Raw genomic sequence first — 27197 nt, forward strand, 5'->3', positions numbered from 1 at the left:
ACAGGCTGAGAAATATTTTTTTTTCAACACGTGTTTGTGTGTTTCAGTCTGGATAAGACTATACAAGCACGGGGGGGTGTAGGGGGTGACATGCTTATTTTGAACTGATTTATTGAAGATGTATTAAACTATAATGAGTGAATGGTGCAGTGGTTACCCCACAGTCACACAGCAGGATTATGGGGTCGATTCTAACCCCCAGCACTGTGTCTGTGTCTGTGTGTTTGTGTCAGTGTGTGTGTGACATGGATTTTCTTCCAGTTCTCCCTCCAGTGCCAAGCTATGTGCTTAGGGGATTTGCTGCCTCTAAATATCTGCCCTGAAAACCGGTATAGGGTGAGTTGTGTGGAAGGCGGACGTACAGAAGATGCTTTGCGCTTTAGCGCTGGCTAATCAGAATGCTGGCACTATCCATTCTGATGGCATATAATCAATGAACTACATGTTGCATGACTGCCACGTGTACCAGCTTTTAGGGCCCAATAAGTGGCGCTGTTGCCTCATCCCACCTCCCCATAGCTGGGGGTTTGACCCCGCCCCCAATCTTTGTGTGTGGGAGTATTATGTGGGTTTTCAATGGGTACTCCAGTTTCCCCCTACAGTTACGTGAACTGCCCTGTGTGTGTGTGTCTTGTGATGGACTGGTTACATTCCTACCCACTTCACCATATATGAGCAGCGAAACACTTCAGTCCAGCAGGGGGCATAACAGTTAATGACATGGATTTATAATCTAAATATTACATGTTCATATATTTGCTCAAGTAAACCAGCCTCTAGAGTTGGCTGTTTAATTCTGTGTATGTGATTGGCTTCTTCTCCCCAGATTGTTGCTCCTGGGTGAATCCTTGTCTCTAAATCGGCGGTGTTGTGTGAGTGTGTGCATGAATATCATCGCCTACCGTACAGTCGCCGTTGCATGGAAGATGCTGTGAAGGGTCGTCTGGTGTTTATAGTGTAGGATAGCCGTTAGTGTGATGTTCTTCTGAATGAAAGAATGCAGACGCCCCAATTAAACAGAGGAATTTCCTATTTAATCCACATCCACTGCATAGACAGATCTATAATCAAGCACACAGTTATGCATTCTCCTGCAACAACCATTATCAGCAGAATAGAGGGTTGTTGTACAAGAGAGGTTAATCACTTTCTACTTGGCATCATCCCCATCTTTCCAACATTTCTGCCTTGCTAGATCTGCCCTGGATAACCATGAGTGAAGTGACTGTGAAGGACAAAACATCTGGGAACAAGTTCAGCTGTGAAGTGGTCAGTCACACAAGCTCACAGAAAGGGGCCCGATCACCCAACATCAATACACGACCTGAATGGCAGCAGATCCCAGCAGCAATGCTTCAGCATCTAATGAAAAGCCTTCCCAGAAGATCAGAGGCTATTATAGCAAAGGACAGACTGACTTCATATTAATACCCTTGGTTTCGTAATGAGATGTTGGACAGACTGGTATCCACATACTTTTGGCCTTCTAGTGTTTGTCAAAACCAGAGGTTGAAGCGGATACTGAAATGCAGAGCTGCAGTGCAGTTACTGGGGTAAGATAAATCCTGAATTCAGCAGCATAGCGTGGCTGAGTGCTCTCTGAAGGGAAAGTGTGGCCAGTGTGACGAGAAAGACGCGGGAATTGAAGCGTACAGTTTGCTAGGAGCAGAGTATTGTGGCAGCAAAACAAAACCACACATCTTACAGCACTATGCATATTAGCAAGTCGAGTGTCTGACCGCGTCACTCGCCAGATTCGCGTAACACGCTGTGGTCCAAAACCTAGTACAGACGGGTACTTTTTCCAGATCTTGGAGTCATGTGATCCACGTCCTGAGATTACCCCGAAATCCATGCGCCCCCCCCAAAACACCGTCCTACTGTATGTCGTGTTTATTTGCATGTGAATGAATGACGCTTTCCATCGCGGAGGTCTGTAGGTAAGGGCCAGTGACCGGCTGAGCTGAGGGACACGCTTGCTGTGGCAGAATGATGGTTTTCTTCTGCTTACTGACATGCTGGCAACGATGTCCGGCCTGAGCAAGAGGGGCAGGTCGGCCCCCCACGAGGTAGCCGTCACTGACCACTTCCTCAACCTTGTGTCCTCTCTCTCTCCTGGGCTGGTTCCTCCAGCTGTCACCCCCCTCAAGAAACATTCAAAAACCAAGAAAATCTTCTCCGAAAGAGTAGCTTATTTATTTCAATTTCGCTTGAATAATAAAGGTATCCATCCATGGAGCACAGACCACAAGGTAGGGGTTCACCCTGGACATCTATAGCTACATATGCAATGTGAACGCACAGAAGAATTGACTGCAGCAATATATGAAACTTTAGAATTTTATTATGTTGTTGTTCTTTTGGAATATTAATACGCAGTTGTGTGAAAAGTGTGCTTTTGTAGATTCCTGCCCGCACCCCAGAGGTGACCACATCCCACAATGCTGTGCTGGCAGTAGATTGGTCACCTTTGTATGAAATGGATGTCGAGGCACGAGAAAGCAGGGGCAGTCAGCCCTCAAAAAACCTTCCAAAACCTCCCCGCTCTTACGTGTTCTGCTGGCCTTTTGTGTCTTAAAGTTGCCAGCTTCCAATTGGCCGATTTGCATGTCATTTGATTGGCCAGAATTTAGATTTGATTGGCCTTCGCTTGTAATGACTGTATGAGAGGTGAACCACAAGGCATCGCGTGACAGTAAATCCTCTCCTCTGTGTTCCCATAAACGATTACAACCGATTATCCTGCGCAGGTTTCTGGTGAGTCTGGACCCTATCCCTGGAAGTACAGGGCATGAGGTAGGACACATTCTGCCAGGGTTGTCCGGCCCTTACAGGACCTACGCTCACAAACTATGGACCATTTTATGTCACCATTCCTCATAAACCTCCTGTGGACCCGCAGATCCACAACCCTGGAGGTGAAAGGCCACATAGCTACCGAGCAAACCGCCCAAGAGAAACTGCGGAATTATAAAACAGAATGGAAAGGTCACATGGATAGCAGAGTTTAAAAGTGCAGGCAGCATAAAATAAATCAAATTCAGTTGACCGGCACAAAGGTAAACATCTAATGAGCATCATTCCTTTTTGTAGCACCTCTGGCTTTCGTTGAAGAAAAAGGCATCTTGCTGTTTTGTAATTCATTAAATCACCTTCTACCTGGTTGATGGGTGATGAGGCTCATTTTAAAGGGTTGTGCTGTCAAGGATGCTTTTGTGTCTTAAAGTTTCCAGCTTGTATTGTCTTAGGTGGATGATATTTTTTTTCCTTGTGTTGTTGCTTGTTGTGCTAACCCATAATTGTTGGTGGATGTTCTTGGGAAGAATTTGATGCATACCGAAGATGTTCAAACCCCACCAAAGTGCCCCTTGTGTGTCCCGCAGAAGCTGTGCTCTAACCAAAATCCCCCCCCACCCACCCCACTGATTTTTCCAGCTGGGACGAAAGCAGCTCCATCAGCAGCGGCCTAAGCGACGGCTCCGACAACCTCAGTTCCGAGGAATTCAACGCCAGCTCCTCACTGAACTCGCTGCCCACCACGCCGGTCGGTTCTCGCCGCAACTCCTCAGTCGTGGTGAGCGAGGAACGCCGCCGTCGTAGCCGCCCGCCACCGTGGGGCCGGGGGGGGGGGGGATCAGCCGCTGACTCAGACACTTAAACAGCTTTTAAATCGCTAAGGGAGAAACCGATAACATCCATTACATCTCTGAGTGTGTGCAGAGGGGTTGCGATGAGTTCCTGGTGCCACATACTGGGGGGGGGGGGGAAACATCAGAGGTCAAGCCCCTCTACTCAACTGCGACTGATTACATTCAGAGTATGAAACAGGTTTCCTGCGTGTGTCACATGACCTCCGGTTGCCTTTCCTGATCCCTCCCATACTACTCCCTGGGGGAGAGGGGGGGGTTCCCTTTTACACAGACTGGGGAGCAGGCTCTTTAAGCTCCGAGCAGGACGAGCCCCCTGAGCCAAGGCACAGCCCGTGATGCAATGTGGAGATGATTCTATGAGAACACGATGAAACTCCAGCAGGGGTGTCGTAAGGGCAAAGGACAGGCAGTGAGGAGGCGGCAGGGGCTGTAGCTCAACCCTGGTTACTGTCACCAAAATCAGTGCTTCGGCCCAGCCCTGCCTTCGCTGTGGGGACACCCCCCATCTATAAGTCGCCTGACTTCATTTTCCTCTGTTTTGTGGTTCACGGCTCAGTGCTGAGACTCAAACACCCCATCAGTGATACATCTACATGCATGACTCACAGGGTCTGCTAGGGTCACTGTGACTCAGCCTGGTGCCCCTTGATTAGAAACATCACGCTCGACCGCTGAACTCGAAAACACAGGAAAACTACAATACTGTAACTAACTGGGAATCTTCTCGTGACTACGACTAACAAACGCATCTCTACGCAGGGAAACAGCCACAATAAACCACCAAGCAACCTGATAAAAACAGACACTTACGTACACTGCCTACACAGCGGACAGGTGAGAACCATAACAAATCAGCTGATCATTTAGGGCAACAAGGAACAGGTGGGGTAGCTACAATTAACAGGCACCGAGAAGTCAATTAACAGATAGAGGAAAAGGACCAAATTCTATGGAAAACCAAGAATAGGCCAAATAAACATGGAATAAGGAGCAAAAACAAGGATCTGTAACTGAAATACCAATACAAATGCTAAACCAGATGAACACAAAACCAACAAACTTTAAGTAAGCAGTTGAGACTGGCCTCTGCCCAGCAACCAAAAAAGGGGAATTAGGAATGGTGACCAACCTCTTAGCCTGGTAAGCCACGCAGCGGTCCAGGGAGCAGACAAAATACACTGGAGATTTAAGGCTACAAGACAGGGGAGAGAACGGGATGGCCAGCGACACCTGCTGGCCAAACAGGGACAAAACATATGGGACAGGGCCAGATGGGTACTGATCCTGATACCCCCAATGAAAATGGTGTCCAGCGTCCTGCTGACGTTGCCACCTCTGCGGAGGACCCTCAGCCCCTGCGACAGCCACACAGCGCTGCCATGGCAACCGCATTTTTCAGGAACTCTGGGGCAGGGATGATGAAGGGTGGCAGAGGGCTGAGATTAGCCACATGACCTAATGAGATGCTTTTGACGAGGCTCTGAGTGCCCTCTGATGGAATGTGGATCGGGCAGGACACGGCTCTCTGGGGTCAACACATTTATTCTTTTGGTTTGTCTCTTTTAACTGTCTCATCGATGGACTTTGGCTTTGACCTTGACCACAGTTTACTCCTTGCTTTTATCAAGAGAGCCCACTCTCTCTATAATATTAGCATGTCCGGGGGGGGGGGGGGGGGGGGGTTGGGCAGCCAGTTGACGTTGGACCCCCAGAGATTTTTTTTCTCCCTACTTGGGAGTTTTTGGTTGCTCTCCTCCATCGTCATCTGGCTTTCTTTTTCTTTCTTTCTTTCTTTCTTTCTTTCTTTTTCTTTCTTTCTTTCTTTCTTTCATTTCTTTGTCTTTCTTTCACCCTCTTTTTGTATTATTCCATCTTAATAATATTGTAATGCATCACAAAACACCCATGTAAAGCACATTGGAGCAACTCTGTTGTGAAAGGCGCTATATAAAAATAAAAAAATAAATTGAATAGTAGTATTCAGTCCCAGATCTGTATTTGCACATTTTTCACTAATTAACCTTGATTGGGTCGTTTATCAAATGAATTGCTACATTTAAATCGCATTAATACAAGTGCTTAAACCAAACAATGGGTTGCCAGTCCCAGGATTAAAAAAATCACTTTTAATCCGTGCTGTGAGTTGCCAGATCCAAGATTGAAGATATTAATTTAGACATATTTAGACAGTTTGTCAGTCACAGCCCTGAACTGTTTTTTTAAATTTTTAAACTGCTTTCATTCATTCATTTCCTGTCTTCTGACTTAACTCTCTGTTATACGTTAATTTCTTTGTCTTGAGTTGTTCTGACAGGCCAGCGTTAAAGCGCTTTTAACTGTCGATGTCACTCAGGAGTACCAACTGTTATTTTTATCTTTTGTATTTTTATTTTTTTTTTGTCACAGTGATTTGTCACAAAGCAGAGGCCCTCGAGCGTGAGTAATAATCAGCTCCACGTTGTGCCGTAAACGTGAACGGGCAGCCAGCAAAATCCATGTCAGAAAATGTGGAGGAGAGCGTAGCCCTACCAGCGTTTAATCTCTCGTTTCCAGGCAGAAAAACTGGTCAAATTAATAATAATAATAATAATAATAATAACAATAACATATAATGAAATATGTTAAGAGTGTGACTGAGCACGGATTCCTGTGACTTACTGGTGGTCAGTTTTCAGATCAGTAGACAAATACGTCTTTATTCCCCTAACCGCCCCCCCCCCCCCCCATCCTCAGCTGCGTACAGATGCAGAGAAGCGCTCCCTGGTTGAGAGCGGTCTGTCCTGGTACAGCGAGGACAGCAAGGGCCACCGTAAGGTGGGGGCTGGGGGCTACGACACGGGCAGCCTCAAGACGGAGTCCTCCAGCAAGTGGCGGAAGTCCCGCCCCCTGGAAGCCGCTGGCGAGGACGCCGGGGGGAAGGGGGAGCTGAAGAAGCCGCAGAGCCTGGGCCGGCCCGGGGGCTTCAAGAAGGGCCGCAACCCCCCCGTGGGGGTCACCTCTCCCATCACCCACACCTCCCAGAGTGTGCTTAAAGTGGCAGGTAAGACCCCCCCACCCCGTGTTTCCTCTCAGCACAGGTCCAGGAACCTAGACTGCCGATTGGTCAGCCACTGGCAGAAGTGTTACTGCCCGGCGGAATCATCCGGCGTCGTGAGGAGGCTGCTTAGCCCCGGCGAGCCGGACCCCGAGCGGGTTGGACCCTGAGTGGGTTGAAACTCGAGCGGGCCGGACCCCGAGCGAGCCGGACCCCGAGCGGGTTGGACGGCCTTCGGGTTTGGCACCGCCACGCCGCAGCTGCTGACAGCTCCTTTGAAAGCTGCGCCGCATTTTACCCCCGCAGCCCACGCACTTCCTGCCAGCTGAACGCCAAAGCCACTCAGTCTGATGGTCCAAACACCTCGCTTTGTGTGTTTATCCCGACAGCTCCGCAGACCTCAGATGATGTCTCAGCAGTGGAACCGGCTGTTTGAGAGACCGTGTCGGTACCTGTTAGTTATTTTTCCGTCAAAGCAAACACGCGTTTAGTGAACGCAGATCTCAGCTGTAAAACTACTCTGATGGTTCTCGGGCGCCATGGCAACGGACTCCCAGTCGCACGGCATGAAGGACGGGCTGCCAATAAACTAACAAGCTACTGTACAGCGCGGCGTATTTCCTCCATACCTGTCAGGGTTCTCCTTCCTCCGTGATTCTGATATAACCGGCGCCTCACTTTCCACGGCTGTCGATAACCTGCTTCCGGCGCCTCACTTTCCACGGCTGTCGATAACCTGCTTCCGGCGCCAGGCCGGGAAAAACTTCCCATCCGATAAGTGCACATGGTGCAAGGAATGGCATCTCTACAGAGAGCTTCCCCGCTATGAGATCACACTGAGCTTTTAGCATTTTTATGAATGAGCCACAGAAGCCTGACATCACCCTGCAAGCTCCGCCTCCTCCCCCGGGACGGAGAGCGAGTCCAGTTTCGTTAAAACCGTGTAAGAGGCGCTGACATCAGCGTAAGCCATAGTGCCACGTCGCCCTTTATTTGCATTTACTTTTTTCTTTTTATCAAAGAAATTTATGCTTGGCTTTGAATTTACAGTCTGAAACAATCCACACACAGCTGATTGTTATTATTGCCAATTTTGGTGTTGTTCTTAATTATAATTTATTCATGGGGAATTGATAGTAGGTTTTATCTGTTTTCGTGGATATTTGATCTGAAAGGGATCAGCTTGCAATGCAAGAAAAGGTGTGTCTGTAAAAAGCAGGTTGTTTCCCTCTTTATAGTGTGGGCTTTGATTGTAATTGTAATTAGAAATTAATTATTTAAGCCCCAATCGGGAATGGTTGCTTTAATTATGGTCGAGGTGGAGTTGTGCATCGTCACTGTCATCGTGTCTTCATCACTGTGGGGAGGGTCGACGAATCGTTCGGGGGGGAGATGTTATAGCTATGGACCTCAGCGGTTAAGAGAGTGGGGGGGTGGGGGGGGGGGGGTGCTGAGGATGGACCAGGTGGCCATGGCTAGCATGTAGGGGGCGATCTGGAATGCTCGATGGCTCGATGGCACGATGGCTCGATGGCACGGTCCCTTGGCACGGAATGAGTTGTCAGCAAGGTCGTTTGTTTTTTCTGATTGGCGTGGCTTAACCCCCCAGGTGGGGGTGGGGTGGGGGGGAGCACGGACGCCTCGACTAGGGCATGGTCACAGGCTGTTTATATGGGGCAGCCTGCTGCTCTGTGTCCACTGCGATCACTGGGTTGTGGCTCGGGGTCATTGGTCTGGGGGTGGGGGGGAATGGGGGGGTGCCGTGTCCTCTGCTCCAGCAGGGCTCCCATTGGCTGGGGATGGGGAGTAGGGGAGGGGTGCCGTGTCCTCTGCTCCCATTGGCTGGAGATGGGGGGGTAGGGAAGGGGTGCCGTGTCCTCTGCTCCAGCAGGGCTCCCATTGGCTGGAAGTTCTCGGGTGATGATGAGGAAGGCTGTGAAGGTGCCCTGGCCAGTTCCCCGTATGCCGCTTCTCTAGCAGTCCAGCCATCCATGCTGAGATCGTCCAGACAGTCCTGTTTTACTCCCCCAACACCGGCTCACTGGCCGCCGGCCCCCACTGCTTAGAGTGCTGAGGCTTTTTTTGGCATTTCCTGGAAGGCAGCTCCGGACTCAGTCTCCCTCCTGACCTGCTGTGTATGTAGATGATGGCTTATTTTATTGGGGGGGGGAGACTTATAATTGGCTATTGTTTTCCAAACAAGGACCACATCCACTGCACGCCTCCTTGTATGTACAGTACTGTGCAAAATGAGGTTTAAAAGATCTTCATGTAACCCCAGCATTTGCACTTACCGTCCAATACACCCACGTATTTTTTCACTCGACCACACCTCATGTGGTTAATCAATAACTCACTGACTTTTTTTAAGCAATTAAATTGCTTAATTAATTAAGTGAGGTGGTTGAAATGTATCAGGCACACGGAACGGCTGAGGTGTCCCTGGGGAGAGGTTTGTGAACTGAAGCCGTGTCCATCTAGCCGTCCAACGAGATATCAGGAACGTTACTTTTAATTTGCATATGTTCTAATGTTAAACTGTGTTTTTGCTCTGGTGCACTTACTACCCTGATAAATAGCTTTAAATGTCTTCTTTTACTGAACACTGCAGTCACTTATCTACCTTAGGAACCTACAAGGACACTAAGAATATTTGTTTTCTTCCTTCGGTAGTGTTTTCTCTCCGATAGTGGATTAGCTGAAGGTTTTTAATGCATTAGTTTCCTAGCTATGTTGCATTGAGGTTAAATATCCCGCAGTTTGCAGTGAGGCATTTTGCTTCTTGAGCTCTTGCATGAAAGCTTGACATCACTGGGTGTGGTTCACTGTAACTTTAATGTCAGCTGTCCAGCTGACCTTGGAAAAAAAGTCTATTTTTGGTTTCCTGGGAAAATCTAAATTACCAAATAATTAAAGGAGGAATGAAATGGGTCCTGGCGATAATTAAGGTTCTGACTTGAGCCCCCGTATGCGTGTGGCCCCCGCCTGCAGCACCAAAGAGCGACCCGAAGGCGATGGACAAGGCCAAGATGGCGGTGAAGGGGGCAGCCCTGCAGCGGTCCTGCTCGGACGCGGGGAAGGAGCGGGGGGAGCCCCGCAAGCCGCCCACAGGGCTCAGCCGCCACCCCACTGCCACGTCCTTCGGCTACAAGAAGCCCCCCCCAGCCACGGGCACGGCCACGGTGATGACGGCGGGTGGCGTCACCATCTCCAGCGGCTCGGCCACCGTGGGCAAGACGCCGAAGTCTTCGGGCATCCCCATCAAGCCCATGGCAGGGGGGGGGACCGGTGGCAGCTGCGGGGGGGGCGGGGGGCGCAAGAACAGCCTGGACGTGTCCAATTGCGAGCAGGGATTCTTCTCACCCAGCTCCCGCAACAACATCCAGTACCGCAGCCTCCCCCGGCCGGCCAAGTCCAGCACCATGAGCCTGACCGGCCGCCCCCCAGCCCGGCCCGTCAGCAGCACCATCGACCCCAGCCTCCTCAGCCTGAAGCCGGCCCCTGTCCCCATCTCCGGGGGGCCCAAGCAGAAGGACCTGTGCAAGCCTACCAGCCGCGTGGCACTGGGCCCCGTCAACCAGACCGACCGCGAGAAGGAGAAAGCCAAGGCCAAGGCTGTGGCGTCCGACTCGGAGGACCGGGTTCAAAAGCCAGACTCCTCCCATTTGGCAGGGGAGGGCGGAGTCAAACAGCTGGGCCTCCGCCACTCCAGCGGGAGCAAGTACTCCGAGCTGTCCTCTCCCACAACTCCCAGGTATGCCCTCCCTTCGCTTACATCCTCCACTGTCTGACCATGTGACCCATCCTCCACCGTCCATGATTGACCTTCAGGGTCCTAGAGCCAGATGGTCTTAGACACAGCCAGCATTTCTAGAATAGCTCCTAAGCTCACACCCTGCGGTGGCCTGAGTACCTCGGGCCGAAAATGAAGCCCTTGTCTTACATATTAGTCCCCTAGACAGAGCAGCTGTACAGCAGTTTCGGACATTACTGGAGAAAAAATAACCAAAAATTCCTTCCTCTCAGAAATACTTTGTAGAGGAATCAGTTTCCGAGAAGGACACTTAAAAACCAGCCGGTTATCAGCACAAAATGTGCATCCAAATAGCCGGTGAAGCACCTTGAACTTCCAGAGGCGGAGATGCGGAGCTGACAGCTTTCGGACACTCCAGTGAAAGTCCATGAGCTGATGTCCATTGAAAAGTTAATAAAACACACATTTCCACTGAGGAGGCTAAATTTAACCAACAAGAATATCGACCTGCCTCATGTCTTTAACTGGTCTCTTCAGAAATAAATTGGAGTAGACGTTTAGGGCAGCGAGTGTCCTTTTCATGTGGCTCCTGTAGCCGGTCGCAGTTCCACTCCAGGAGCTCCTTGGACAGATTCCCTGGCATGGGTTATTCTGAGGAACCTGTATTTTTCTGTAGCTCTCTTTTTATCTTCCTCCTCACCAGTCCTGCATTTTCCATTTTCTGCATGTAGCATGTAGTCTCCTGTCCCAATTGACCTTGACTTACATAAATGGCTGGAAGTTGGATGAATGGAACTGATGGGCAATGATGCCATTTATCAATATACTGACATATTTTCAGAGTGACTGAAATATTGACATATTTTCAGAGTTATAATTTGTAATGGAGGCATAGTACTGGGAATGATCAGTGTCCATAATTTGACAAATGTTACGAAGAATGCTTTTGCTCCGACCCACACTGCTTTCAACCTGCCGTGTTCATTATTAGCCTGTTAAGGACCATATTAGCCTGATTAAGGTAGGGATGGAATGAAAACCTTCTGGCAGAAGGTCCTGTAGGATCAGGACTGAGAGTCTCTGGATTAGTAGGACATGATGTGCAGAAAATTGAGAATGTTGCCGTTCTTGACCCTACGAACGGTTCCCCTTCCTTACCTACCTTGCGGCCAGCTGCTGGCTCCTTCCAGCCCCCACGCTCATTACGCTCTGGTGTGACCCTCAGGCTGCTCTGCAGTAAGTCTCTGGGGAGGCCGCCCAGCCTGGCCCACCTGGACAAGGTCAACTCCAACAGCCTGGACTCCTGCGTGAACCTGCACGACCTGCCGCCCAAGGTGCCTCCCTTCTCCAAGCTGCAGGACCTCGCCGAGTCGGTGCCGCCCCCCCGGCTCACCCCCAGCCCCGCCCCCGTGCTCCACATCGACTCCCCCAGCTGCTTTTCGGGACAGGCCCTCAGCGTGGGCGGCTCGCCCCTGCTCTACCCCAAGCTGTCTGGCTTTCACCGCAGCATGGAGTCCCTGCCCCTCCAAATGAGCGTCCCGTCCAGCCCCGCCCCCACCGGCGACCGCCAGCAGGAAAGGACGCCGGCGGTCTGGAGCGCCGGCAGCAGGGCCTCTCTCACGCTCCCCGAAAGGTGTGTGTCTCCCCTAAATGGGCCTGTTTCCTGATGCGTCATAAATTAGCCCCCTATTGGGCTGACATGGTATTACATGTCTCCCCTCTTAACAGGCCTGTTGCCTTCAGGTAATGTAAACAGGCTCTTCCAGTCTGAACTCCCGTGATTCATTGCAGCAACAAACTGCAGGGTTAAAACAAATCATGTGGAGATGTAGTAGTGACATTCTAACTGTCCTCCAAAGGCTTCCGGCCAGATTTAAATCCCTTTGTTCCACCTGTCGTGCTGTGACAGCTCCGGTGAACGTCCCACGCCTTGCAGAACGTGCGGCAGCGTGTGCAGTGCCACTAGCACCATCTATTGGCAAGACTGAAAAATGCATTTTCCTTTGTGCACAAACAGATGAAGGAGAAAGAGGCGTTTACCATTCAGGATCTTTAAACTGGGGAAGAAAGACAATTAATTGGCACTAAAAAAATAACCTGCTCTGCATCAGCTTCTTACGTGTTGATACAGCTGCAAACTCTGGTGTATGGGAAGGTGCATTATGGGGGATGCAGTCCCGTGGACGGGATGCCAGTGATCGGAAAGGTCTTCTTAAAACCAATGACTGATGGATAAATCCCTGTCCTGGGCCTGTTGGTGCAGTTTGCATGATCTACCTCATGACTTAGTGGGTTTTTCAGAGACAATCAAAAGTCAGCTGAATTTTAGTCTCTAAATAAATCCCCTTTGTATACGGGCTGGGATAGGGGACAGAGATCCCACCTAGGACATTCCCAGCTCTGTGTTTGGGGGGGACTGAGATCCCATCCAGAATATTCCCAGCTCTGTGCTTCATGGGATTCCTCTTGCAGACCCATTAATAGATTAACGCATGAGGATCAGACGTCTGTCATTCATATACTGAGTCATTGTCTGCGGTGTGGCTGTCGCAGAGCTTGTAACATTAGCTAATATTAAACAGTCCTTGTTGTCCGGTAGCTATATGCACATTTAAATTCCCCAGCACTTCCTGTTATTACCTGAAGCCATTAGTCAAATAAAATGTCTTTCCTGCTGTCGTTATCTGCTTTTTCGTAAATGCTCTGCCTGTTTGCAAGAACATTTCCATTATGTATCACACGAGGTGAACTGAAATATCAGAACAGAAATAACTCATAAAATACCTATTTATGCTCCTTAATAGATGGGTCTTAATCGCCTCCATATTTTGCCCTGTGGCTATAATTGACTTGACCAGCGTGGCGTACGGGGTGAGAGAGAAGGTTAATGGTTCCTATAATTTCATTCGGGCGACCAACAATGTCACTCTTTCCTTTGTAGTGGACAAAGAGACCGGAACACTTTGCCCAAGAAAGGACTAAGGTGAGGTGCCTGCCACTGATGTACATGAGCAACTCTAATGTAGCCTTGCAGTTAAAATAATAATGTCTGCCCCCCTCCCCCCCCCCCGAACTCGCAGTCGCTACAGTTCTGGTCAGGCAGAGGAGGAGGGAAAGGAGAGGCGTCACTCGCACACCATCGTGAGCCTGACCGACTCGGGGACACCCCCGCAGCTGCCTTCCCCCACCTCCACCCCCCCGGCCACCTCAGGCAAAACCCCCCTCACCAACGTGGGTGAGTGCCCGCCCCCCCATGGAGCATAGCTCTAGTAGCCAGCTCCTGTCCAGGTCACGGAAAATATGACACCTGAAACAGTGAAAAGCCCTTTGAAAAGTCTGAATCTTCATGCCAGATGTACTTCCTGCTGTGATGGTCACATGACATAGTGCAACACCAGCTTCTGAGTCTGATTGGTGTATCTTTGTCATGTGACCTTTGCAGCCTTTATATTCAAGTACTTTCTGTCACAATAGTTATTTTTATATAACATTACAACTATTCCTTCCTAAGTAAGGACAAATGTAGACATCACTCTTTGGCTTTAAAAAAAACAATATGTGTTGTATCTGATCCAGTATTTAATGTGACTGAACCAGGCCCAGGGTTTCTGATTCATGGTTAGTGACGCTGACTCCCCATGTGTCTACAACCTCGTGACCCTATTCCCTCCCACCCCTCCACAGTGGCCCCCACCCCCAGTGCCAGCACGCCCCGCATCACTCGCTCCAACAGCATCCCCACCCAAGACGCCGCCTTCGATCTGTACACAGCGCAGCCTCTGGGGAGCCCCGTCTCGCTGGCGGACCGGCCCAAAAGCATGATGCGCTCAGGCTCCTTCCGCGAGCCCGGGGACGACGGTAAACAAGTGGCCTTTGCTCCTGGGAGACCCCCGTCCTTTCCAGATTCACCCCCTCCCCTTTCTGTCTTTGCCTTCCCCACCATAAGCTGGCAGTGAATCTCCTGTTCTAATGCTGCAGAAGTGTACAAACTCATGGATGGATGGATGAATGGATGGATGGATGGATGGATGGATGGATGGAAGAAATGTTCCCCCTTCTTGGTACACCAAGGCAGGACTGTTCGTAATGATTCCCCAAATTCTCCATCATCCGTCTTTCTTCAGCTGCTCCCAGTGCTTCCGCGTCAGTCCTCTGAGAGAGTCGGCTCTCCGGCGAATTTGTTCATTATCGTGACATATTTTGCTTCCCTAACTATTTACAGGTGCTGCCGTATTCTGGATTGCTAGAAATGTCACAAACTCCATCGGCTAAACCAGGAACGGGGAACCGGTTCCATGGAGAGCCGGTGTGCGTGTGGGTCTTTGGGATGGCCTCTCAATCAGCCAATCACAGTGGGTCCCCCGGACTGGAGTTGAGAACCACTGTTTTATTATTGGCTGATTGAGAGGTCATCCCAAAAACCTGCACCCTCCATGGAACAGGTTCCCCATCCCTGGACTAAACCATATGTTACTGTGTCCTTTGTTTTTGTCATTTAAGTGCAGTACTGCTCTTCAAGCTTATAAACATCTCAGCCATGACTGATCCTTTTATGTCTGATGTGTATCTTGATAGCAGCTGGGCTTTGTGATATATACATATATAATATGCAAATATACTGACAAAATAGTTTGTTTAGTTAAATCAGAGAAAACAAAGCCAGAGAAAACAAAAGCATTTATACCTGACAGGATACAAGATTAATGGAATGATTCATGTGTGAAAACGAAAACAGAAAATCAATCTTGTTTTATCTTTATGTTTAAACTGAAACATGTCTGATGAGTTTTTCTTTTATGCATTTGGTTGTGGAAGATATATTATGTCTTATTTTCATTTCATGCTTTCTATCCTTTTTAATTAGCTCACAGATGTTGTCTAACTCCGTACGCCTCCACCAAATCATGTTCAGCAGTCTGGAGACTTGTTATAAAACGCTAAGCCTTTTATTTCTCTCTCTGTCTCGCTTTGCAGTTCACGGCTCCGTGCTCTCCCTGGCTTCCAGCGCTTCTTCAAACTACTCCTCGGTGAGCTGAGCTCTCTGTCGCCCCCCGGAGGCTGCCCCCCCCCCAGCCCAGTGCCGGCAGCTCTGCCGTATCGTTTTGGCGGCTGTATTTTCCGACTGGTGTGAAATGTCTAGAGCAGGGTTATTCAAATCACGGTCCTCGAGGTCTGAGCCCTGCTGAATTTCCAGCTTTCCTTTACCTGTCAGTCAGGTGTGACGCCTCTGCAGCCAATCAGAATCAGTGATCATTAAACTAACTACCCAGGAGAACTGAAAACAAGGCCTGGAATTTGGAATCGAGGTCCAAATTAGAAGAGCCCTGGTCTAGAGTCTCGGGCAACCTACGAAACCTGGAACTTTCATCCGTGTAAAATGAGCAATTTGCCGACTTTGTGTGCTTATGAATCTACGCTAGATAAATGGTGCTGAATTTATGATTTATGGAGGCGCAGATGCAGCCAGACCCCTTCTACACTTAACCACACTTCATGTTTAGCCACGTTTAGCGCAGAAAACCTCCTGGAAGATATAAACGTCCTATGATTGACTGGGTATTCGGCTATACTGTGTTATCAAATAAATGCGTGCAATTTCCCAAGATTGCATGTGTGAATTGGTTGAAAAAAGCTCTCCTTTTCTTTAAGAAGTTATTTTTGCACAGGTAGCTGTGGTCTCCATCTCTAACTGCCCCCCCGTGACTTTCTAGCTTTGCGCCCCCTGATCTCAGTGCTGCCCCCCCCCCCCCCCCCCAGTCCACCTCCTGACCCCCTTATCTTCTGTCTGCTGCTCTTCCACTCTCTCACTCTCTCGTTTATCTGTCCTTCATGCTCTCCTAGGCTGAAGAAAGGATGCAGGGCGAGGTAAGCCTCTTCCTGTCCCTCTTCCCTTTGTGTTTCTCCTCCTCACCCTCCTCCATGCTGAACCCCACGTGTCCTACACAGACTCTCAGAACTTGGTAATGCAGCTGCACCAGTTTTACATTAATTACATTAAGTTTAAATAAGTTCTTCTCAACCGTTTTTGCTCCTTCAGAGCTCCCTGCTCAACAATCCATGTCGTATCTGGGTGGGAGCAAAAACATGGACCAACCTGGGGTCCCTGCAGGCCGGTTTGTGAAGCACTAGTTCACGTTAGTTTTACCTGTGGGTGACGCAAACAAGGATCGTGAGGAACTTGTAATTCCTTTCATTTAGAAACAGCATAAAGTTGTTGTTTTTCTAAAAACATACGTTTATTTTCACAGCTGTTGTATAAAGCACAGCTCACGTGGCATTGATTTTACGTGCCGATGTGAAACACACATACTCTTCAAGTGCCATTCTCAGCTCCATGACATAATGTTGACGTGTCGTATGAAGGTAGCTGCAGATCATTACCCAGCAGACATGGGTATGATTCCACTGGGCCAGCGTAGATCTTTTCCATATGGCAAATCCTGTGCCGGGTGTGATTCATACCAAACATCTTTCTGAGTTATTACGGTGTTGTTAAATAGACCATTGCTATCGCACTTTCCAGCGAGTGCAGAGAAGGGGAGTCCCAGTCGTTCAAACTCCTATGTTCCCTTTTGTCTTGCAGCAAATCCGAAAGCTCCGGAGAGAACTGGAGTCATCGCAGGAGAAGGTGGCCTGCCTAACCACCCAGCTCTCCGCGAACGTAGGTGTCCCAGTGAAAGCCCAGTCCATTTCAGGGCCATAACCCCAAACATACAGCCCCCACCTGACCCTGTAGCAGCCCCACGTGAGCCCATCCTACACAGCTTACAAATAGCTCTCAAATTTAAAATGTTATTCTCTCAGATGCCAGACACTTTGAATATGTTTGGACATACTCCAGTATTCTACTGGATATCCATAAGTGGAGAGACCTGTATTATGTTTAGCTTTTTCTTTTGTTGTTTGGCCATTTCTGCTTTAAACTGGAGCATTAGTGGAAGTCACTTTTTGCACTAACTACATCAGGTGGTTCTAATTAAAAAGCGGTAAAAATGTGATAAATAAGTGTTTTTTCCTGTGTCTCGCCTGTCTGCCCATTTTTGATTGATGCAGGGAGTTGTCGTCAATGACATCAGTCACAAGTGTAAGACTTAAGTTCGCGTGCTAATGACTCACTGTAGCTGTGGAGCCCGAGTAGAAACTACAGTTACACTGCCATCTGCTGCTGTCAAACAGTACTGCACAGTACTTTTGCGTACAGTTACACTGCCATCTGCTGCTGTCAAGCAGTACTGCACAGTACTTTTGCGTACAGTTACACTATATGGACAAAAGCATTGGGACACACCTCGCAATCACTGAATTCAGGGGTTTCATTCAGACCCATTGCTACAGATGTATGAAATCGAACACATAGGCATGCAGTCAGGTTTGCAAACATTTGGGAAAGAATGGGTCATTCTGAAGAGCTCAGTGAATTTAAGTGGCACTGTCATAGGATGCCGCCTTCGCAATGCGTCCAGCGTCAGTGCCTGAACTCGCAAATGGTCTTCTGGATGCAGGGGCAAAACTCTCCCCAGACTCACTCCAAAATCTTATAGAAAGCCTTCGCAGAAGAGAGGCAAGAGGGACCAACTCCATATTGATTTAGAATTGTGATAAGATTTAGAATGTGATGTCATAAAAGTTCCCGTGTGTGTAATGGCCAGGTGTCCAAATACTTTTGTCCATATAGCGTTTTTTTTTTTTGTTCTTTTTTTAAAGAAATTTATTTATGGCCCGAATTTGTGTTCTCAAAACAAAGAAAACAAATGTGTTAAAGAACATCTAGTAATGTCCCTGTGTTAGGAAAATTGTTGCGCCATGGTAAGAACTGTGGGATTTCTTACAAGTTCTTTTTTAACTGTGGAAGCAGAAACCGCTGTTTGTGTTTTACTGAAAGTATCGACCCAAAGCCGGATTTAATAGGACAGGCTTTGAGTCTGGCGAATACACACTGAGGTGCCCAGGGGGGGTGAGATGGTGAAATACGAGATTCGACGACTGCCACAGGCGGGACATTGATTTTGGGGCTCTGTGGCACGTCAGGGACAAACAGGCGGCGTGTTTACAGATTCCTTAAGGGTTGAGTTAGTTTTGTGTTCCTCTGCCATGGAGTTAGTTTGCAAAACAATGCGGGGGAGTAAACCTTTTAACGCATGTCTGTGGAAATTAATATCAACACTCTTTACTGTTAAAGTTTGGAGCAGTCACTCAACACATTGCAGTCTTTTAAATATAAACTTAAAACTAGTTATAAATTATTAAGATATCTCAAAATCTGAAAGCTGTGGCAACTAAACTCAAACAGAATCTCAGTACTGAATGTTCCGCTCAAAAGATGCCTTATTTAATCCTCAAGGTGTCATTATGACTACAAACTGACTCCGTGTTTATGATTCAAAGGTAATACTGCGGTTATTATTTTCATGAGCTAAACATTGTAATTTGCTTCAAAATATTATAAATGCATTGTTTAATTATGAGTTTTTCTCTTAGCGCAGTTATAATGATCATAAAATGAATAAATTTTTCATAAATCCTTATGCAACACCGGGTCACAGTGTTAGCATGGAGTCTTGAAGGGAGGGAAGACCTGGATGGGGTTCCAGTCCATCACGCTCAGGAACCGTGCAAGAACACCAGGGAACCCAAATCGGAGTGGGACCGTCAGTGCTGATTCTTTGCCTTTGATGTAGGCTTAAATAGTGGGCTCTGGAGCTGCTCTGAGTCTGAGCCAGATCTCATCATTTCCATGTTTCTTTACCCCCTTTGATATTGGCTGTAATGTCCTCCAGGCTAAATGCCTTGGTGAAGAAGATCATTTGACTACAGCACAGTTTTTTCAGGCTTCACCAGCAGATGGCGCCAGTCCTGTTTTCATTTCAGTATGAAGTACATGTCGACTTTTAGTGACCAAATAAATGCTATTCTAGCAGGACCTTTTTCTGCTTTGGTATTCAGATTTCTCAATGGCATGATGTGATTGTTGTGATGGTTTAGTCTACTCATCTTGTTCATGGTCAAAGGTCTAATTACATCCATCCATTTCTCAAACTGCTTGTAATATTCAGGGTGCATATGGGCACAAGGCAGGGAATAACCCAGGATGGGGCACCATCGCAGGGCACGCTCACACATGCACGCCTATGGGGAATTTTGGTAACTCCGGTTACCTCAGCATCTTTTTGATGCTGTCCAGTGGTGACCTGGAAGCTCCCCGCAATTCATTGTTTATTACTGCCGCAGACATTAGGGCAGAAGAAAGCTGACTAACAGAAATGCTTGTTTTTTGTATCTGGTGCTTGGCCAGTTGGAAGCCGTGTCTTTTCCCCTGTATTCCGTGCTGGGAAAGACATTCCCTCGCCTGCTGCAGTTTCTCATCTCTCTATACAATGACAACAGGCAGCAGTTAAATCTGTAGCATGTCTCCTGCAAGCCGAGTGAATACTATTATTCACCGAGTTATTGGGGTAATTTGATGGCGGAGAAGCAATCTTTTGAAGACCCTATCTTTAGTAAATAAATTTTTCTTACAAGTGCATCTTCAGTTGATCAGTCTCAGCTCTGATACTGAAGTTCTGGTTTCTAGAGTATTTCCGTACCTGGGAGAAGTAGCATGTTGCTGTATTATTTAACTGCTCCATCCTTCTCCGTCCTTCATCGTTCTTCACGACACCCACCCGGCCTCCCCAGTAGCAGCGCGGCTGACCTTTGCCCTCGCTTTTCCGTCTCTCTCCAGGCGAACCTGGTGGCTGCCTTCGAGCAGAGCCTGGCCCTCATGACGTCACGCCTGCAGAGCCTCTCCTTCAGTGCTGAGCAGAAGGTAGGTGAAAGAGATGGGACCCTAATTGTACTCGAGTGCATTACTCATCATCCTTGTACCGTCTCGGGAAACCCACAGCACGGAACTTCACCCTGGACTGGATGCCAGTCCAGTTGCCGATTAATAGAAGGAGGAACTTCACACGGGAAAACTCCAGACATGGCAGAAACCAAACCCACAGCCTCAAAGGTGACTAAACAATGGGCAGTATTCAGTCTGTATAACTAATCAGTCTCCAGTGTGCTCTGCGGTTTCCAGAACGTGCAGGTAGCCAGATTTTTGGAGAGTAAATGATCGTTATTCTTCTTGGCGCTTTGAGGCTTCATGTGTCAGTGGGAAGCTTAGGAACCGGAGTCTTTCTGTCAAAGGATCATAATCTGCTAGTCAGATTGGCTCACCAATGTCCCTGAACTTTGGTAGATGTCTCAGAAGTTAACTTCTGTATCTTAGGAGACAGATTGCAGAACAGGGGTCTGTATAGTGTGGTCCAGAGAACATTAGCTACAGTATTAATCTTAATCAGGTTTCAGCAGCAGCTTGTCACACTGGATGCTACAGAGGTTTTTTCCCCATCCATGTGTATTTGTTCACATTGAAGTTTGTCATCGAGAAGAAGACATACACCCCCCAGGCGTGTACCTGTTTTATGTCATCTTCCATTGCCAAAGACCAGTTCCAGTACTCAAGAACAGAATTGCAGCGGACAGTAATTCCTGAATGGCATTGTTGCCCAGGCCCAAATATCAAGCCCAGATATCAGTTGCATCCTCGCTAAATGAGAACAATCCCATGATTCATTGCACCCCAAGTTTGTTCTTGGGAAGCACATTAGTAAGACCGATCTTGACAAGACCACAAGTCTGATCTTTGCATTCTTGGTATTGAGAAACACCTTCGGTCTGGGGAAGATGTAGGAAGAAGTTATTTATTAGTTTTAGGATTTAAATTTTTAGCTCTCCCCTTTGTGACGAATCAAACAGACCCAGAGAGTGTAGATACATCCTACAGACCATTTCAGAGTACCATTTGCTATTTTTTTTCCAGTTCTCTCCAATACAGGATACCGGCCAGTTTGTGATGTCATAACGTGATCTGTTGAAGCATGCCTTTATTGCTGAAGCTGGGAACTCTGAGGAACAGCTTCAGGCTTTTGAAAATCAGGTGGCCTCGCATGTCGAATCGGGAGTGATGAGGTATCTCCATTGACATGCACATTTCAGGACTCTGAGCTGTTGGACCTGCGAGAGACAATCGAGATGCTGAAAGCTAAGAATACAGAAGCCCAGGCCATTATCCAGGGGGCTTTGAACAACCCCGATAACGCCCCCAAAGGTAGGAAGGCCCCCACCACCCTGCCGTTTGACCAGCGTGAGGCGTGAGGAGTGAGGCCTTCAACATCGAGCTGTAGTGCAAGCAATGCAGTAATAATATGCTAGCGTTGATGAAATGTAGTCCTGTGTTTCCAAATTGTCTTCTAATATGTGGATAGTTTCTTCATTTTAAGAGCAAATGTCTTCTCTTATTTCTTTTCTATTGGATTATACACTGTAATATTTTACACTTTAAATGTTACACTAAAAATTTACCATGAAAAACAGATGCTCCCTGACTTGCGGTGCGGTTTGGTTCCTATGAACTCATATGAAAATATCGTGAGTCAAATATGAATATGATGTGACAACCACAGGAAAAAAAGAAACTGAGTACAGTGCACTGTAACCACTGTATGAGATGTGTACGCTGGTGATAGCTACAGGTACTGTAAGTGTGGCTGGATGGATGCTGCCCGGTATCAGTAGAAAGTATCGTACGACATGTCGCTAGTCCCAGAACAGAGCAAAATTCAAAGTTTGATGACTACTGAATGTGCATTGCCATTCGCATCATCGTAAAGTTGAAATATCGTAAGTCGAGCCATCGTAAAACTAGGAGCATCTTTTCTGTAATTTCAAACAGTAATTGGGGTATTAAATAGTAATAATCAGTACCTGCCTCAGGCATTGCAGTCATTACTCTTTTAACAGGTTCATTTATAGATTGGAGGAGCATATGAATTATTTTTATGATACCTATGTAGTGCACTATCCAACCAATTCTCCTTGAAGGCAGTAGAATGTTTACGGACGAAGCGACAAGGCCAACCGGCTTGTGCAGGCATCCGCAATGCATCCATATCTTCGGCCCTGTACCTATGCAGAGCTGCGGATCAAGCGGCAGAACTCCTCAGAGAGCATCTCCAGCCTCAACAGCATAACGAGCCACTCCAGCGTGGGCAGCTGCAAGGACGCCGATGCCAAGAAGAAGAAGAAAAAGAGCTGGGTGAGAGATCAGGGCCACGTGGTCAGAGGGTCGATGCCACCTGCTCTCACGGTCTTTAACTTTGGATAAACAAGTTAAGCTACAGTAGAGAGTTAGGCTTCGATTCACACGTGTCCCGCCAAGTCAACTCTACAGCGTTTCTTTGTAATACACACTGTAAATCCTCACCTTTATTTAGCAATGAAAGTAGCAGTCAGTGGAACCACGGCTAAAACAAAAATAATAGTACAACATAAACGCTTACTTCCACATCCGGCCAATAAAAGCACCATCCAATGTCAAGGAGCGCTAATGATCGTCGGGTCGAGTTTCATTACGCTGAACATCTGAGGTCCTTTTGCATTTCATTTAAAGTTTCCAGAGTATTCAGTTGCTGTCGAGTGTTAAAAACTGGGAACATTTTTAATGCTGATCTAGTGAATCATTGCTATAACCAAGACTATGAAAAGGCCCGATGCCGTCACGGTGAGGCCTGAGCTGATATTTAGGAGGGGCTAATGGATCAAGCTTGGCTTTCTGTGGCGAAAGCTTCATTGCGTCTAGTGACCCACCAAAGCTGCTTATCTTCTGTCTCTTTGTGTTCTTGTCTGTCTTCGGTGCACATTCCAAGCCCGACATTCAGTATGACTCTGATCTCTACTCCCACGCCTATCCTGCTCTTTATTTCAGGTGTTCGAGGTGAGTATCTGGTCTTGCCAGACAGTGACCTCACTCTCTCCTCTCTGCTCAGCCCGGTCTTACATACTTTCCCCCAATGAGTCATACTTGGGTACCTTCAGTAAAGCCGCGTTGTTTTACCACCATGCAACCTCATTTCCACCTTTTCATTCACATAGGTTGGAACAATAAGGCATGTTAACCATTCTGTAACCAGCTTAAGAATTTAGCATAACTTTTTAGTTTGTCTGTGTCTTCTTGTCCTCATGCAAATCCATTCAGGTCCCATGTTCTCCTTCACTAAGAACCTACTGTGAATGAAGGGAGTCTTCATGTGTTTGTTTGCTTTGATGGTTTTTCTGTTTTCCCATTGAGGGACTGAAGAAAGGTCTTAATGTCGATCTGGAGCCCTGTGACATGTAAGGCTGTGGAGATGCCTGAGAAAACTGTCACGCAAAAAGGCTACATTTCCTAAAGCCACTTGACCTTAACAAAATATCTATAAATTCTAGCTGCAATCCAAATGTAACCACTTCCTGCCATATAAATTCCAATAACTGTTAAATATCAATATTATACAGGTATGATATCAATTTCCATCAGACAGGGAGGCCTTCCATTGAGAAGCAGGCCTTTCACAAGAGAGGAAATTATAGAGTAAAGCTGTTATAGAAGCGTTGATCGCTGCTTTTTCCCAGCTGTTCTCATAAGTACTAGGTTCTGGAATTTCCTCGTTTATTATTATTTAAAATAATGGTATTATTGATGATAATAATAAATATATTTGATTGGATTGAAAGTATGAAAAATAATGAAATAGAAATATATAATAATGAAATAAATTAATCCAGCATTTGTATACTCTAGATCATGTGCAACTGATAGATATTTAGTTTCCGTTCTGATATGCTGCCGTTCAGGTTATCTGAACCTCTGTACTGATGTCCTCTACAATCCAAAAACATGCTAAGGTGAATTGAACTTCACCGTGAATGGTGTGTGAGAATGGTGTGTGAGTGAATGAGTGTGTGAGAATGGTGTGTGAGTGAATGAGTGTGTGAGAATGGTGTGTGAGTGAATGAGTGTGTGAGAATGGTGTGTGAGTGAATGAGTGTGTGAGAATGGTGTGTGAGTGAATGAGTGTGTGAGAATGGTGTGTGAGTGAATGGTGTGTGAGTGAATGAGTGTGTGAGAATGGTGTGTGAATGAATGGTATGTGAGTGTGCCCTACGATGGAATAGCACCTCATCCTGGGTTGTTGATGGATGGATGGATGGATGGATGGATAAATATACTAATGTCTTAATCCTACTAAGACTAAACCTAAACAAACATTAACATTTTCAGCTTTTATTACGGGACTATTTTCATCCAAACTGGCAGGTACATAATTCTGGAATATCTGGTCAGTGGTATAAAGGTATTGGAATGATCCTCCTCAGACCCTACAGAGGACCCTGACATACATCAGCGGCACCTCCTGGAATTGCCTGTGCATTTGTTGCTTCCTTAAGGTGGGGGTGTGGCTTCCCCTTCCTCTCTCCCACACACCTACAAGAGTGGCCTGACTGTACTCAGTCACATTACAATATGACCACACTGCTGAGAATTTGCTGTATGCTCTTGTATAGAAATTTTAAGTGCGGTAGGGTCATGCAATGCGTGAATTTAGTGGCATCTGTTTGGGGGGGGGGGGGGATCTTTGATGCACTGCAATGATTTTTTTGAGCAGCATCATCTATGCATGAAATTCTTCATTCTGCTGGATATACTGGCTTTGTTCAAATTGGGCATTTTAATTAACTGCTCTTTTTTACTGTGATAGCATTTTTTATTTATTTAATCGCTTTATGGAATTCAGTCACAATATTAAAATCAAACGCATCGGTTCAGTTTAATCTGCACTCGTTACAACTGTCAAATGGTGTTAATGACATTTTTTTATTTAATTTCCTGATTAATTTAGTCAATGCTTTGTTGTTCTGTGCCTTTAAATAGATAGTCAACAGTTATTAAAACAGATATTGCAGTTTTAATTTATTCTGGTTTGTTAAACATTTACAAAATATTGACCGCAGGATATTTTATTAAGGGGAAAATGAGCTACAGCTGTGTTTTAATGATCAAATTTGGTTTATCATAATTGAAAACGTATAACTCCTTATGAGCCCTTAATTAAAATGTTCACGGCTTATCAAAACTGTGCAATTCAATAAAAGGTTATTTAAACAAGAGAGCAGCTGGCGCAAAGGAAGGAAATCAGTGTACCGTGCCGGCAAACTGGATGCCCATGTCTTGTGACATATTGCACATGTAACCTCTGATCCTTCAGCTGAGGAGCTCCTTCAACAAAGCATTCAACATCAAGAAAGGCCCTAAATCTGCAACGTCATACTCGGACATCGAGGAGATCGCCACTCCTGACTCCTCCGCCCCGTCGTCCCCCAAGTTGTCCCACGAGGGCGTGGAAAATACTCCCATGTCCCTCAAGTCGTCCACCTCAGCTTCATCCTCGGTGTAAGTTACCCAGAATTCCCCTGACTTTGACTGATCGGCCGTCGATCCCAGAGCAGGGCGTGGGGAGGCCCCCCCTATGCGTTTCTCAGCGGATCTCCTCAAACATCTCCGCAGCATCTTCGAGGGCAACGAGGAGGTGGAGAACGACGAGAAGGTGGTCTCAGACCTGCGCTCAGAGCTGTGGGAGAAGGAGAGGAAGCTGACCGACATTCGCCTGGAGGCCCTGAACTCCGCGCACCAGCTGGAGCAGCTTCAGGAGGCCATGACCAATATGCAGGTCTGTGGTATTAAGAGCGGCTCAGTGCGGGACCAGTAGCTCTACCCCACAATGCAAAGCTCCAGTCGTAATCAGAAATCAGTTTGGTTATTTTTGTCATTTATCAGAGACCTTGAATTTAAACTCCAGAATGATACGTTAGGCTTTCGTCTCTTCGCCTTTTGCCTGCAGATGACCGTGGAGAATCTGAAAGCTGAGAACGACCAGCTAAAAACTGCACCAAGTTCTGACCCTCCCAGCTCAACTTCCCAGCCCTCCGGACTGATGTCACTGATGACATCATCGCAAAGGCAGTCCATGTCGGCATCTGTCACGAAATCTTTTAGCCTGAGCCAGAGTGGGGAGCCAGGTAAGGAATTAATGTCCCATCAAACTGTGTACAGACATACAGAACTTTAAACAAGTGTGTCTTTCCCGTCAGGGATTTTACATCATAATTAATGGAAGCTTTAAACAAGAGGGTTGGCAATACTTATTTTCAATTTGCATTGTTTCCTATTCTTACTTGCTGTAGCAAATTGCCATGGACCGTGTGGTTGTTAAGTAAATAATTCACCACTGACCTGCACCTCGTCCTCCTTCCCTGTTTCTGTGTGACATCAGACACCGCTAAGATGGATGTGACTGGCCGGCCCCCCAACCGGGAGGAGACACGCCTTCGAGTCGTCATCCACATGGCTGACCAACGGGCACTCAAAGATGTCAGTGGCTCATTCCTCACTCTTTATCGGGACGTTTGCAAAATGGTGCTTTGGTGCTTTGCATTGTTTTACCAGACAGGAAGGACAGTAATGCTAAATAAGGCCGGAACGGCGTCTAAAGAAAGAAACTGCTGCTTGTGCAAACGGGCCTTTTTCTTTAATCGTGTGTCTCCATCAGTAACAGTCACCTGCTCACCTGTACAGATCTGAATCTGTGCGATTTTATCACGTAAACGCTGTAGATTAGTTTAGGTTTTTATTGTTTGGCTGTAAAACAATATTTATGACCAGACTAACAACATCGTCAACAATTACACAATGAATAAAAATCAAATCATTGTGCAGTTAGGCTGCGTTCACACTGCCAACCACATCGTTCAATTACGATTTTTTGCTCAGATCGGATTTGTCTATCTTGACGGTTCACATTCATAAGCACAAGTGGCCTGTATCTGACTGTAATGTGAACGCATCGGTCCTCTG

General features: G+C 47.2%; 1 protein-coding gene and 1 long non-coding RNA gene across 4 annotated transcripts in view; one reads left to right on the forward strand and one right to left on the reverse strand.

Moving 5' to 3' along the window:
* Positions 1–27197, forward strand: part of LOC111853260 (neuron navigator 1-like) — a 126720-nt gene that overhangs the window by 88781 nt on the left and 10742 nt on the right. The window contains exons 8-25 of one of the 2 annotated variants that reach the window (XM_072715036.1): positions 3436–3574; positions 6384–6690; positions 9676–10438; positions 11664–12071; positions 13380–13421; positions 13519–13673; positions 14123–14296; positions 15413–15465; positions 16280–16303; positions 17022–17099; positions 20160–20243; positions 20322–20432; positions 21464–21575; positions 22441–22562; positions 25552–25736; positions 25851–26013; positions 26185–26362; positions 26617–26714. In XM_072715036.1, coding sequence (XP_072571137.1) covers positions 3436–3574; positions 6384–6690; positions 9676–10438; positions 11664–12071; positions 13380–13421; positions 13519–13673; positions 14123–14296; positions 15413–15465; positions 16280–16303; positions 17022–17099; positions 20160–20243; positions 20322–20432; positions 21464–21575; positions 22441–22562; positions 25552–25736; positions 25851–26013; positions 26185–26362; positions 26617–26714 — 3196 coding nt within the window. The remainder of the gene's footprint in view (positions 1–3435; positions 3575–6383; positions 6691–9675; positions 10439–11663; positions 12072–13379; positions 13422–13518; positions 13674–14122; positions 14297–15412; positions 15466–16279; positions 16304–17021; positions 17100–20159; positions 20244–20321; positions 20433–21463; positions 21576–22440; positions 22563–25551; positions 25737–25850; positions 26014–26184; positions 26363–26616; positions 26715–27197) is intronic. The other variant, XM_072715037.1, reaches the window with a different exon arrangement.
* Positions 1–27197, reverse strand: part of LOC140592234 (uncharacterized) — a 59405-nt gene that overhangs the window by 18840 nt on the left and 13368 nt on the right. The window contains exon 4 of one of the 2 annotated variants that reach the window (XR_011992529.1): positions 25728–25914. The exons of the other annotated variant lie outside the window; for it this stretch is intronic. This is a non-coding gene — a long non-coding RNA (uncharacterized lncRNA). Of the gene's footprint in view, positions 1–25727; positions 25915–27197 lie in introns of those variants that run through there. 2 annotated transcript variants of the gene reach the window in all.

Source organism: Paramormyrops kingsleyae, chromosome 8 (assembly GCF_048594095.1).
Source record: "Paramormyrops kingsleyae isolate MSU_618 chromosome 8, PKINGS_0.4, whole genome shotgun sequence".
In the NCBI taxonomy this organism is placed as follows: domain Eukaryota; kingdom Metazoa; phylum Chordata; class Actinopteri; order Osteoglossiformes; family Mormyridae; genus Paramormyrops; species Paramormyrops kingsleyae.